This window comes from Euleptes europaea, chromosome 16 (assembly GCF_029931775.1).
Source record: "Euleptes europaea isolate rEulEur1 chromosome 16, rEulEur1.hap1, whole genome shotgun sequence".
Lineage (NCBI taxonomy): Eukaryota > Metazoa > Chordata > Lepidosauria > Squamata > Sphaerodactylidae > Euleptes > Euleptes europaea.
In genome coordinates, this window is record NC_079327.1 from 46407837 (window position 1) to 46421627 (window position 13791).

At 42.4% G+C, this 13791-nt stretch overlaps 1 protein-coding gene across 6 annotated transcripts in view; it reads right to left on the reverse strand.

Moving 5' to 3' along the window:
* Positions 1 to 13791, reverse strand: part of PHKA2 (phosphorylase kinase regulatory subunit alpha 2) — a 74030-nt gene that overhangs the window by 28897 nt on the left and 31342 nt on the right. For 5 of the 6 annotated variants that reach the window (XM_056861883.1, XM_056861882.1, XM_056861881.1 and 2 more), the window contains 8 exons: positions 12909 to 12997; positions 10250 to 10386; positions 9283 to 9439; positions 5421 to 5500; positions 4739 to 4817; positions 4483 to 4612; positions 652 to 753; positions 431 to 549 (listed from right to left, as the gene is read on the reverse strand). In XM_056861883.1, coding sequence (XP_056717861.1) covers positions 431 to 549; positions 652 to 753; positions 4483 to 4612; positions 4739 to 4817; positions 5421 to 5500; positions 9283 to 9439; positions 10250 to 10386; positions 12909 to 12997 — 893 coding nt within the window. The remainder of the gene's footprint in view (positions 1 to 430; positions 550 to 651; positions 754 to 4482; positions 4613 to 4738; positions 4818 to 5420; positions 5501 to 9282; positions 9440 to 10249; positions 10387 to 12908; positions 12998 to 13791) is intronic. The other variant, XM_056861880.1, reaches the window with a different exon arrangement.

Here is a 13791-nt window from a genome sequence, read left to right on the forward strand (position 1 = left end):
CGTTTGCATATGCTAAAGTGCTTCTGCAATACATGTGTGTGTGTGTGTGTGTGTGTGTGTGTGTGTGTGTGTGTATCCAATCTCCTTCCCTTTATGGTATATTGGATGCTGCTCTGAAAGGTCCCCCCACATTCAGAAGCAGATTTTTGGTGCTATGGTGAAAAGAAGGCTGAACATCCCAATGGATGGGGAAGCTCATGTACAGCACTTTGGATCCCACAGAATATTTGTAATATGCCTTCCTGTGGCAGGGGTCGACTTTCTTTTTCTAAACAGATTTTTTGTACAGCTTCTAGCTTCTAGGCACTTCATTAATATTATTATAAGAGGCCAGGTAAAAATCAGGGATCAGTTCTAACTACTAATAAGAAATGAGGCCTAGGAACTTGTCCTTAAGTGCCTGGAGGTAAATGCACAGACATGTTTTCACCTGCTTCATCTCGCTCTTCAGCCTTGTAATGCCGCTTCTCTCTGTTTTAGTTGCTCCTGTATGGCCCACTTCATGAATAGATATGGCAGGGCTTGACGTGGAGGAATCAAGAGGACGCACTTGAAGGGGAAAATAAGATAAAACCTGCCTGTTACAAACATAAAAACAGAAACAAAATCCATTTCAAAGTACTAATGAACACTAAAGAAAAGTAACATTACTGCTTCTTTCGACTCCAAATTCTTTCCCACTGAGAATATGGTGAAGGAGATTCTTCATATCAAAGGGGCTTAGATTCATTAAGCTTTCTGAGGCTTCTTCACCTAAAGAAACCAGCAAAAATGTAAAGTTTCAATTGCCATTAATAAGAGAACATGTTGCCATAAACACAGTTCATTATATTGAACAAACGGCCCTAAATGAATGATAAGAATTTCCTTCAGATGCCTACATTAATTAAAACATAAATACTAGGTATGTTCTTCTTCAATAGGACAATTTTATCTTTCTCTTTTATCCCCATAATTTCCATTACCATGAGAAGGTATCAAAGGGGGAAAGTAGTGCTTTCTTTTTAAAACCAGAGTGGCATTTTCTCCCACTGAAGTCAATATGCTTAGAAGGGTGCATCTCTGTGTTGGATAGCACTATAGGTCACAAATCTCAGATTCTTGCTCTCTGCCAGAAATTGGGGTGTAGTGCTTATGGTAGATAAACAGAAACCACTTAAATTGATAGACATTTCAGTTCTGAGAAATTGAACATACAAAATCTAGTGCAGACTTTGTCAAGAATATTGAACAGAATTCAGGAACAAACAGAAAATTGGTATTTTTAAATCAATAAAAATTAAATAGATCATTTTTATTCTACAGAAAAAATCTGCCGAAGAAATCAGAATGTATAACAGTCAAATTGATCCTGATTTCTATGACAAAAATATATCTATATACATCTATCTATATATCTAATTTCCAAGTGTGCCTCCTGCCTGCGGATACTGAAATCCGCAGATAGGGGGAACACTCACCCCAACAGGTTTTTCTGCAGACCTAAGGGACCCCCACAGTAGCTTGTTGCATCGTTATGGGATGGCAGTTTTACATGGAATTAAAAGTGAAAATCAAATTCATATTCTGGCTGAAACCATTGCATAGGAGGGGCAATCCAACAGTCCATATATCACTGAACCTCTGAAAAACCTTTCACACCAAAAGATCAATAAATGTCCCTTCTAAGTAATCAATGGGTTACCATTAAGTTCTGTACTGGGAATATTATTATTTAGTAAACACATAAATTATCCAGAGAAAAAGTGAGTAGTGAATTATCCAAGATGGCGGATATAACATGGAATGGCAAACTCCAAAAGAATCTTCTATGAATGGCCAACAGAATAGCAAATGAGAATCAACATCAATGAGTGTGAAGCAATTCATACGGAGCTAAGAAATCCTAACTTCACATATACAATGAATTGGTAATTACAAAGGAGAACACAGATCTCGGAGGTTGTGGTAGACAGGTCAGTAAACATGGCACCACATAGCAACAGTGAAAAATGAAATTTCCATGTTAAGGATTATTAAGAGAGGGACTGAAAATATAAATATCTGCTGTAACCACATTTGGAATACAGTGTACAATTCTGATCACTACTTCTCAAAACGGGTACTGTAAAACTGGAAAAGGCAAAGCAACCAAAATGCCAAAGGAAATAGAACAACTTCCCTACGAAGAAAAGTTCAGAAGAAGGGCAATTAAGGTCTCAGGTTTCAGGACAGAAATAAACACTACTTCTTCACTTAACTAATATTTAAGTTAAGGAAAGTGCTACCATGAGAAGTGGTGGTGGTCCTTGGCTTAGATCAGTTGAAGAGATTGGACACATTTAAGGTGAATCAATAGCTCTTAGCCATTACAACCAATTGGAACCTCCATGTTTAGAGGCAGCAAACTGGATCCTATTACTCTGTTTCACAAACAGACCTTTCCTCCAGCTCAATGAGCCTTCTGATGGTGGAAAAGATTCTTGCATCGACAGAAGGCAGGATCCTTGGAGTAGTATGCTTCTGAGTACCAGTTTTTGAAAGACAAATAATGACTGACAGCTTCCCAGAAGCATTTGGCCAGCCACTGTGGGGCTCCAGATGGTGGACAGTTGGATCTTTTATCTGATCCATTAGGGCTCGTCCTTTCACAGTGATTGCATGTCAGAATCTTTGGTACTCTAACCACAGCCATATATCACATCCAGGGGAAAAAACAATATTTTTGAGCTATTTATGCTTAGGAAGAGCAAAGTGTGTTACGTGGAGTTCTTCCATTTAATTTTAACCAGAAAGAAATGCTATCAGTTTTTGCTAAATGTTTAGACAGCACAGTTGATATAAATGGACTTTTTACACAAAGAAAAAAGATGCTCTCAAAAATGTATATTCTAACGCTGGGAAAAGAAACGAAAAGATAAAGGGAAAACTGAGTCAGGACACAATCCCCAGTTCATACTGTTACAAGCAATGAGTAGGTGGTGTTGGGAGCGATGAAACATGGAGAGAGACCAACTATCAGTTAGCAATGATAGCAGAGATGATGTAAAGCGGTGGGGCATACAGGTTCTTCTGTCAACTGATATGCACACAAATGGCCTTTCCCCAATCCCCTTAATTAATAGTTAATTAATAAGATTTGTATCCCACATTTCTTTCATGCAATATCATACCATGTAGTTCACAAAATAAAATTATACAACCTATTAAAACAACCTGAAAGACTTAAAATTATAATTTTAAATTATAATTTAAAATTATTTTATATTTTTATAATTATATATTATATAATTTTATAATTTAAAATTATAATGCATAATTATAGCATGGGGGAGACTTGTTTGAGCCATAGTGTGTGTGAAAAGGATCTTGGGGTCTTAGTAGACCAAACACTGAACATGAGTCAGCAGTGTGATGCTGTAACTAAAAAGACAAATGCAGTCTTGGGCTGCATCAACAGACGTATAGTGTCCAGATCACACAAAGTGATGGTATCGCTTTACTCTGCTCTGGTTAGACCTAAACTAGAGTACTGTGTTCAGTTTTGGGCACTACAATTTAAGAAAGATGTAGACAAGCTGGAACGTGTCCAGAGAAGGGCAACCAAGATGGTGAGGGGTCTGGAGATCAAGTCCTATGAGGAAAGGTTGAAGGAGCTGAGTATGTTTAGCCTGAAGAGGAAAAGACTGAGAGGGGATATGATAACCATGTTCAAGTACTTGAAGGGCTGTCATATAGAGGAGGGTGCCGAGTTGTTTTCTGTTGCTCAAGAAGGTCGGACCAGAACCAACGGGTTGAAATTAAATCAAAAGAGTTTCCGTCTAGACATTAGGAAGAATTTTCTAACAGTTAGAGCGGTTCCTCAGTGGAACAGGCTTCCTCGGGAGGTGGTAAGCTCTCCTTCCCTGGAGGTTTTTAAGAAGTGGTTAGATGGCCATCTGTCAACAATGCTGATTCTGTGACCTTAGGCAGATGATGAGAGGGAGGGCATCTTGGCCATCTTCTGGTTACTAGGGGTGTGGAGGGGGGAGGTAGTTGTGAATTTCCTGCATTGTGCAGGGGGTTGGACTTGATGGCCCTGGTGGTCCCTTCCAACTCTATCATTCTATGAAAATGGCAGCCAAGAATGAAAATAGTAACAGCTACTAAACAGCCAGCAGAGATATGATGTAATCAGCCATAAAATCAGCAAGCATTCATAAAATCAGCAATCAGCAACAGAATCTACAGCTTAAAGAAACAGAAACTTCCCCCAAGTTCTTCCTCAGCTGCTACACAATTTTTTTCAGTCCCAACTTAAAATGTCCTTATCTCTTCCCTCTTATCTGCAATTCCCTCTCTTCTTCTTCTTAATCTGCTCACAACTTCTTCTTATACCCCCCATATCATCCTCTTCTACTTTTCCTCAGTTTCTATGATCTTTCTTACATTTTGTCCATAAATAGGATATTGGTTGTGGTCTACATCTATTTCATTACTAGGTTGTGGTAAAATGGATCTCACCAGAACAATTCAAACTGCGAGCCAGTTCTGTGGCCATCACTTGAATGATGAGACCAATGCGGAGTCTGAGCATCTCTGCAAAGAGACTGGGCTGTGACCGGACATACATGGCCAGATACACCATTATTTCCTATCATGAGGAAAGGAACAAAGAAAATGGATTTTATAGGCCTTCATCCACAATTATGAGAACTGTGACATGACGAGACAAGCGAAATATGTACTACAAGGTAGATTAAGCCTCTTTCTATATTACCTGTGTAAGAACAGCAATGCTAATGTCTTCTCCGCTGGCTTCGTAGATAAGTTGAATAAGCTGTTCAGGTGGCAAAGGACTAAAAATAGGGAAACAGTAATTAGAGACTGCAAACCAAATATTTTTGTCAGCAAGTATCCAAGTCCCACCACCAGAGTCCTCCCTCCCTTCCATCCTACAAATACAACTTCATGAGTCTTTAAACTGACCTTTTTACTTTTGAAATATGGTCATGAACATTCAGCTCAGGCTGGGCTCTCTTGGACTCTGTCCCCCTTCCCTCCTGCCCTGGCCGGGTAAAGCACGAGCCCCTGTCCACCCAAGTGGTTTTTTTCAACAGTCAAGCCCTATTGTTGAGGTTTCCCCGCTGGCCCACCAAATTCCTTCCACCCTGGCTCCTCAACATGCTATTCTTGATCCTAGACCAACCTAACCATTTGCCAGGGGCCAGGCTTGCAAAGATGGCCCATGTCTTTCTTACCACTATTTCCCTGCATCTCTACTGCGTTGGTCAAAATTTTGTATACTTAATATTTCTCATCCAACATACACCAAACTACTCAGCAGGGTAAGTCCACGTTATTCATCCTGAATCCCATATTTCACAGTGTGTCAGAAGAAGCCACAAGAAAAATTCTCTAAAGTTTTAAGTAATGCTGTAGCATGAGGCAGATACACTTACGCCGTGATTGTTTTTTCGCGTGGCTCAGGGGGAAGACCCACTGTAAGTTGCTTCTGGTGTGACAGAAGGTCTGTGCAGGCCTACAATAGGGAAGAGACCAATCTGTAAACTATCAGCATAGTCTGTTTTAAATATTAAAATAGTTGCTTCACATTCTTGAGGCATTAGCAAAAGTGTCCACATCCAGCAGGGAAAACAGGCTCCAGATGCAAATTTCCTTGCTGGACTGGGAATCAGACATGTAGAAAGAATGTTCATGCATCTAGATCTACATTCACATTACAATGTGGGGCATCTAGCACACTTCCCATTTACTCTACAAGTTTTGCACGAGAGGGAAAGAACAGAGGTATAATCTACATTGCAATGAGAATGTCTACCTGCAACAGCTACCTTGGGGTACCTGAGTGCTGTTTCACATGACTAACAGCATAATCTGGAAGGGGGAGATGCATCATGGAACCCCCATGGAAATGCTTGTTGCAGCTCAATGGGCTGCGCCTATGTTTTCGCCATTGTAAGTTTGAGCCAGCAAATGTGGGGATTCCCATGCCAAAAGGGTTCAAGGAGCTGACTAATGTCAGCCCCGCCCCCTGGCATGCCCCCTTGGGCACGGGTGCAAGCCCCTCCACCAAAGGTGCGCTGGTGTGCATGGCTGTGCTGGCACCCATGCATGTAAGTGCCCCGGCGCCATCGTAAATTCTACCTGCCTAATATCAGAAGATGGGAGCACCCAAAGCAGGGTCTCCGATGATAACCATAGTGATCAGGCAGGTTAGTAAGGTACTAGGCAGGTAGGGTTTTGAATGTCAACACCAGCGCCTTGACTTGTGCCCAGAAACCAATTTGGAGCCAGTGTAGAGGGGCCAAAACTGCAGTGATGTGGTCTCTATGACCGACTCCAGTCAACACCCTGGCTGCTGCACTCTGTACCAATTGAAGTTTCTGAACACTTCGCAACGGCAGCTCCACAGAGGGCACACTGCAGTAACCTAATCTAGATGTAACCAGGGCATACACCACAGTGGCCAGACCTTTCCTGCCCAGGAAGGGTCACAGCTGGCTAACCAGTTGAAGTTAGCAAAAGGCATTCCTGGCCACAGGTGCCACCTGCTTGTCCAGCAGTAGGCCTGCATCCAAGAGCACCCCCAGACTATGGACCTGTTCCTTCAAGGGGAGCGCAACCCCATCCAGAACGGGAGACACCTTAAATCTCCGGTCAGACCTACTGCTCACCAGTAGCACTCCCGTCTTCTCAGGATTAGGCTATGATTAAATTATTAGAAGATATCTGCCTCTGCTTGAGAGCCTGGTGTCAGCTAAGGCTTTCTGGCTTTCTGCCTCTGCCCCTCCCCACCCCCCGGCATGTCCACCTCAATGGAGACCTGCCCGGCTAATCGTTAGTGTGTTACCAGGTCCCGCGGAACAATGCCTGGGAGCCCTGGAAATCACCTAGCTATTTCACGCATTAGTTTCATGTATGGGTTTCCCATTGAGTAGTTCCCGGCAGTTACCTTCCGTATTGTTTCCTTGTATCTGAGCCATCAAGACAACTCTGCCGCACCTCGTCCTTTTGATTATGCCCTGAACCTAATCAATCCTATTGTATGTACCCTATAAATGTACCGGTATTTCCTCATGTCTGTATTCTAGCCTTATGTTTCTATGGACTTACTGAACTCGCTAACTTTCTTAATAAAACTTTTAAACTCGCGACTATGTCTGGAGTGAAGTTCCTTATGAAAGAAACACAACGAAGTACTGCAGTCTGGCACCTGGAGAGCTGCAGCTATAAGAACTGGTGGCTTGATTTGGTACAACTAGCTCCATTAGGGTTGCCAGCTCCAGGTTGGAAAACACCTGGAGATTTTGGGAGAGGAGTCTGAAGAGGCAGGATTTGGGGAGGGGAAAGATTTCAATGGGGTATAATGTCATAGAGTCCACCTTCCAAAGCGGCCATTTGCTCCAGGTGAACTGGCCTCTGTCAACTGGAGATCAGTTGCAATCCCAGATCTCCAATCTTCACCTGGAGACTGGCAACCCTAAACTCCATTTCTGTGACTATGGCTGGATCAGAGCCATTCACGAGTCCAGAAGAAAGGGCGACGACATCAATGGCCAAAACAAGGGAAAAAAAGAGATGGGTGCAATGGGAAAAAATATTTATCAAACTTGACAGCCCCTGCATGAATTTTATTTTATTTTTGTATTTCTTGTTCAGAGCCATTTGGCCCATTCACTGTGCTTCTTCTACTTCTTCTATCTAGTACTGCTCATACAGTTATACCCTTGAGCAGAAAATAAAGGAATTAAAATGCCTTAATGTTATTCTTTTGGTATTTAATTATTGCCCCTATAAATTTTGCCACAGACAGAGAAACAGAATCATTTGTATTTGACAGTAGCCATGTCACCTGCGCCTTCATACTGCCAAATGCCTTACTGGACAGTTCCAAATTTTTAAATAAAGGAATAATTAAACTGGTCCTCTGGTCATTAAATATAGGACACTCCATGATCACATGTTCGATAGTTTCAACTTTGTCATGTGAGCATCTATTTAAGTTCTATTTAAGTATGGCACTTTTTTATATCCGCCCTCCAAAACCGCTGAAGGGAGGGCAGTCATTCTTGCCAAAGTAAAAGCTCTTCTGAGCTTTGGTATTGTCAGGTGACAGAAATACTTTGGAAGTTGCATTAGAAGGGGAATACCCCAAAAGGAAGTCGAACATAACCATTCACTGTTCAACATTTCTGGAAGTTTATTCACAAAAGCAATCTGTGCTCTCATAAAATACACCTGCAAGTCAAAATGAGAAGATTTGCCATTATCAACAGCCACTAGCCACGTTCAAAGGTACCAACAGCCACTAGCCACGTTCAACGGTAAAGACACGCCAAAAGAAAATGGGCTGGTGAATCAGCAGCCACCCACCCATCTATTTATTCATCATTCAGGCCATTCCTCCCTTTTACCATGTTGCTCTACCACCAGGGGTGTAGAGGGACTGGATTCTGTAAAATACTTTCTAAACCTTGCTGTACTGGTGCAGATGTGCATTCAAGTGAGAGCCTCGAAAAAACTACTCACACACACACACAAATTGTGTCTCCTTTTTCAAAAAGACTGGTTTGGCATGCTTTGCAGGAGATAAGAAGCCTCCTGACATTGGGCTTCTTGTGCACCCTAGTGCTCATCGCTCACCTAAAGGAGATGATCAGTGCCACTCTAAGCAGAGTTACACCCTTCTAAGTCAAACAAAGTCAATGGTCTTAGAAGGGTGTTTAAGATTGCACTGATTATGTCTTCCTTTTCCCAATCAACCTGAGATAAACAAGAGGAAGAGCTTTAATTCTACCCTAGTACAGGTAGGCAATCCAGAGTATGGTGAAAATCAGCTACCCGTCATTTCTCAATTGGTAACAAATGGGACCCAGTAAAGGACTTAATTTTATCACTGGGCAACTCTCTGTGTAGCATTGGGTACTCGTAGACTCCAGCATAAAGACAGGTATCACATTCTAAGTATGACTGAAGTGGCTAAAGCACACATTCACTGCATCCCAAGGCACTTTTTTTAGGCCTCAAGCAAAGTGGTTGCAACTCTCATTCTATACTGTACTTAAAATGTTATGTCTGCCCTGAGAGACTGTGTTACAGATTTGCTAAAGGTAAGTGAGTATGGACCCATTGGTGGCCTGGAGGAGAATCCACTGGCAGCCCCAGGGAAGAACATAATACCGGCATTAAAAAAAAAAAAAGGTCTGGCATTGATTAGCAATCCACAGTAAACATACACACGTTTTGTAACCAAGGAATCTTTTCTTCAATACAGACTAAGATATCTAATTTGTTTTGTACCTCAGCCAAGACCTCCACTCGTTTCCTGAGGATGCCAGAGATGTAGCGGATCAAGCCCCATTCTTGGTTCAGGCCTGCTTTGCTGTAGAGCTCACTCAAAAGACAATGAACGGTGATTCCACACTGGCCATGGAGCCGCGTTTCCCAGTCAAGGCCTCTTAAAATAAGAAAAAGGTCACACCAATAGTTACTGTCGTTTAAAAAGATGCAGCTATGTATCTAGATTTGGGGTGGGGGGAAGGAAGGAATAGCTGAAAGTATACAAAAGTTCCTGCCTGAAGTTCAGCACTAAATGCTGTAATTTTTAAAGTCACATGAGCACCCAAGTTTGAGTCCACATTAATAGGTTTTTGACATTTAACCTCCCACAGCCCCTTTGAACACCCCAGCAAGGCAGTTCTTGATTTAGGCACATGAGCAATTCAGTGAAGTCAAATGCATGACTCATTCCCTCAGTCTTAAGCCGGCACTTGTGTGTTTACTCCATTCATGCTCAAAAGATCTTTGCGTGAATGCAGCCTCGAGTCCTAAAATAGAAGCATATGGGGAATAACAGTAGCTAACTGTGCCTTGTACTGTAACAGATGAAATGGTCAAAATTAACAAGGAATTTCTGGCTTGAAACCATATGGAAGGGGGCCCTCACAACGGTTAGCAGAGGCGTGAAAAGGCAATAGAACTAGAAATAAAAACCTTATTATATTATTGTAATCTCAAGGACCAATACACGCTGAGCCCTTTCCACTTACATGTGGAAATGGCAATATCTGAACACAGCTTTGTGCAAATGCAGATTGCTCCTATTCATACGTGAATAATACAGAAAAGGGAGGGCTCTTGTGGCCATCAGGGTGCTGGAGGGCAAGAATCTTGTGTGACATTAGCATGGGGAATTTGGAATACCTGTAAATGTCACTCTTGAACAAAATAAAACCAGCATCAGCTCTAAAAATGCTAGGCAACTTACTTTATTAGGTACAAGATGTATAATATGTCTGCCTGGTCATGTAAACTGGGACATTCCTTGAGCTGCCCAACTAACTTCTCACAGTCCAAATCACCATGATCATCTTTGGGCAACTGAAGAACCGCCTCCGGCTCCTGCTAATCAAAGGCAAACATCAAACAAAAATCAAAAGGGCCTGGACATGGATGGCTGCTCTGTAACTCATTAGCCAAGATTGCTTCCTGGAGAATGTGAGGGACACAGTACATATATGAACATATGAAGCTGCCTTATACTGAATCAGACCCTTGGTCCATTAAAGTCAGTATTGTCTACTCAGACAGGCAGCAGCTCTCCAGGCAGGGGTCTTTCACATCACCTACCCATCTAGTCCCTTTAACTGGAGATGCCAGGGATTGAACCTGGGACCTTCTGCATGCCAAGCAGATGCTCTATCATTGAGCCACAGCCCCTTCCCGTCAACTTGCAAGCTTAAGGGAATGGCTTAAGGGAAGGGCCACACACAGGCGAGCCCCAACTCGGGTCACTGCAGGCCGGCCTCCCAGTCCCCCGTCATTGGAAAGCCTATTTCAACTTTCTTTAAGAGGGAGGTCAGATTCAGATAGAAGAGCATAAAACAGGAATTTCAACTTTTAAAAATCCCTTTGTAGAAATCATAACTTAAATTACAGCTGTTTGAGTTAATGATGAGAATTTCAAACAGATATTTTATTGGAAACTAGAAACACAATAAAAAGGTAAAGGTCCCCTGTGCAAGAACCAGACCCAAGGGGTGATGTCACATCTCAACATTTACTAGGCAGACTTTGTTTGTGGGGTGGTTTGCCAGTGTCTTCCCCAGTCATCTTCCCTTTACCCCCAGCAAGCTGGGTCCTCATTTGACCGACCTCGGAAGGATGGAAGGCTGAGTCAACCTTGAGCCGGCTACCTGAAACTAACTTCCGTTGGGATCGAACTCGGGTCGTGAGCAGAGCTTGGACTGCAGTACTGCAGCTTACCACTCTGCACCACGGGGTTCATCAGAAACACAATAGCCTAAACATAATACAAAGAAAATAACAGCACAGAGTGATTGTGTCTGTATGTTAAAGATGCACGCACACGACACACCCCATATTCGGCATTCTGATGACACTGCTCTGCCATGAAGCTCTGGCAAGCCCCAGCTGAAGATTCAGCACCTATTCAAAACAACCTTTCTTTTTCCTAGTTACAGTGTCACACAGTGAATCAGATGTGGTTACATGATGATATCACTGAGAACAAAGAGGCCCGAAGAAGCTTTATTTGTCCTAGTGATATCTGGTGAAATCTGATACCATGGTGAAATCTGACTAGCCAGTGAGCACAGTCACTGATGCTAAAAGGCCTATTTTCAAACAAACAAAAAATCCCTGAAGCTGCAGTCACAATCTGCATGTACATACAATGAACTGGGACAATAAAGGCAAACTTAGATTGGTGGGGGTTCTGAGTAGATGTTTGGGCTCCTTGAAAATCACTTTACACTGAAAAAGTTTCCTGTAGAATCTACTACTACTTGGTGCAGTTTCATAAGGGTTTAGCATTGCTACGTGCCTGTATCCACAACACTGAACAGAAAAACACACATGCTTCTATTCTGGTGCAATTTCATAAGGGTTTAGAATTGCTACATGCCTGTATCCACAACACTGAACAGAAAAACACACATGCTTTTATTCTGCTTAATGCACAAGCTCTCTTCTAGGATTTCAGTAAATAAGTTAAGCGATATTTGTTTAGCCCTCTAAAACACCCTTTGAATTTAACCAACATGGCAGGCTTGAAACATGTGTAGTGGGGCCTTTCCATTTCTCCCCATATTGCAAGCTGGTTTTAAACTAAAGAGAATGTTAAGCTCATGTATAAACAGGACGGGGCTCCCTAGAGAAAGAGACAATGGTATCTTACTCCACAAAGAATGGGAAAAGATTACAATATAGACTTAAATCATTCTTATCTGAATTGGGACTGTGCTGTTCTGTCTTGAAGACCCAGAATAAACAACCTGAGTGCACCACTGAGCAATTCTGTAGGAACTTAGAAAGCAATCCTTCTGGCCTTAGGTAGGCATAATGTAACTGCTACAGTACTGTTAAGCAGGGTCAGCCCTAGTTAGTATTTGGATGGGAGACCACCAAGGAAGTCCAGGGTTGCTATACAGAGGAAGGCACTGGCAAACCACCTCTGTTAGTCTCTTGCCTTGAAAACCCCATAAGGGGTTGCCATAAGTCGGCTGCGACTTGAGGGCACTTTACCCACACACACACAGTACTGTTAGGATTGTACTGTAATATCTATCCACTGGCTTGTATGAAAGCAATTAATATCCCCCAGATCTATTCTCTCCTTTCAGAGACAGATGTGGTGCCTCTGCAGAAGCTGATCAGTCGATCAGTTCTGCAGCAACAGAAGAGAAAATCTGCAAGGTTTGTATTAACGCTCTTCCCACAGCTTTCTGACCACAAGGTGATACAGCTGTGGGACAAGCAATTCTAAGCCAACAGAGTCTGCACACTTAAAATGGAACACATTTGTTTCCCTAATTTAACTAAGAGCTGAAAAGCAACTTTTCTTCTTCCAGTGATTAAAAGATAAATCACTACACCTTCCACATGTAAACATTAGGGAAACTTACTTTGTCCTTCACTGGATGTGGAGAGTCAACAAGGTTCAAAGATTTCCGGTGTGTGTTTAAAACCTTTGTAGGCAAAGACATTGAAACACCTGAAAAACAAAGAAACCAGGCCATTCTGAGTAGACAGAAAAGCTAGTGTAAGAACGGAATGGCCTTTAGGAATCAAAATGTGCCTTTAGAGAAACAGGTATTCATTTAACTAAGCATAACAGCCATTGTTTTTCAGGGAAAACGGTTTTGGAGGGATAATAAAGTACCACGTTGAAAAGGTAAAGCATCCCTGCCCCCATGCTGCCTGCTCCTAGCGATCTCTTGCTCCCTTTCAGTTCAGTGCCTCCCAACTGTGCAGGACCACTTCCTTAAGATCACTTCCTTAAGATCAACAGGACCCAGTCCTGCCTAAGCCCTAAAGGTGTGCCTTTTCTACTTACCACCACCGCGAGAGCCAACCAGCCTCAGCAAGCCATCGGAACTCCTGGCCACACTCAGCCCACGGATCGTTCTGGCTTCTTCCCTCTTTCTCCCCCTGGGCCCCATGCCGTCTGGTCTGTCCTTCTAGGTGTCCTTGGCCCCTCAGGAGGTCCCTGTGCCAACCCGGTGCCTCAATATTCCACTATATTCCCACTAGTAGGTTACACTTAATACCAAACTCTGAACCACTTTCTATTCTACTTCCGGAAGTTTTAGCACTAAAATCAGTTTTTTCACAAATTTCCTTATCATCATATCCTATGCTTCCAGTAATAAGACATTTGAACAAACATTTCATCCTGGTAATTATCTCGCTGCTCTGCCATCATCTTTATCAGATTGTTTTTTATTGTGTTTTTTTTACAGTCTAACTGTGCAAAGATTCACTATTTACAGATATGCTCTGCTGCAA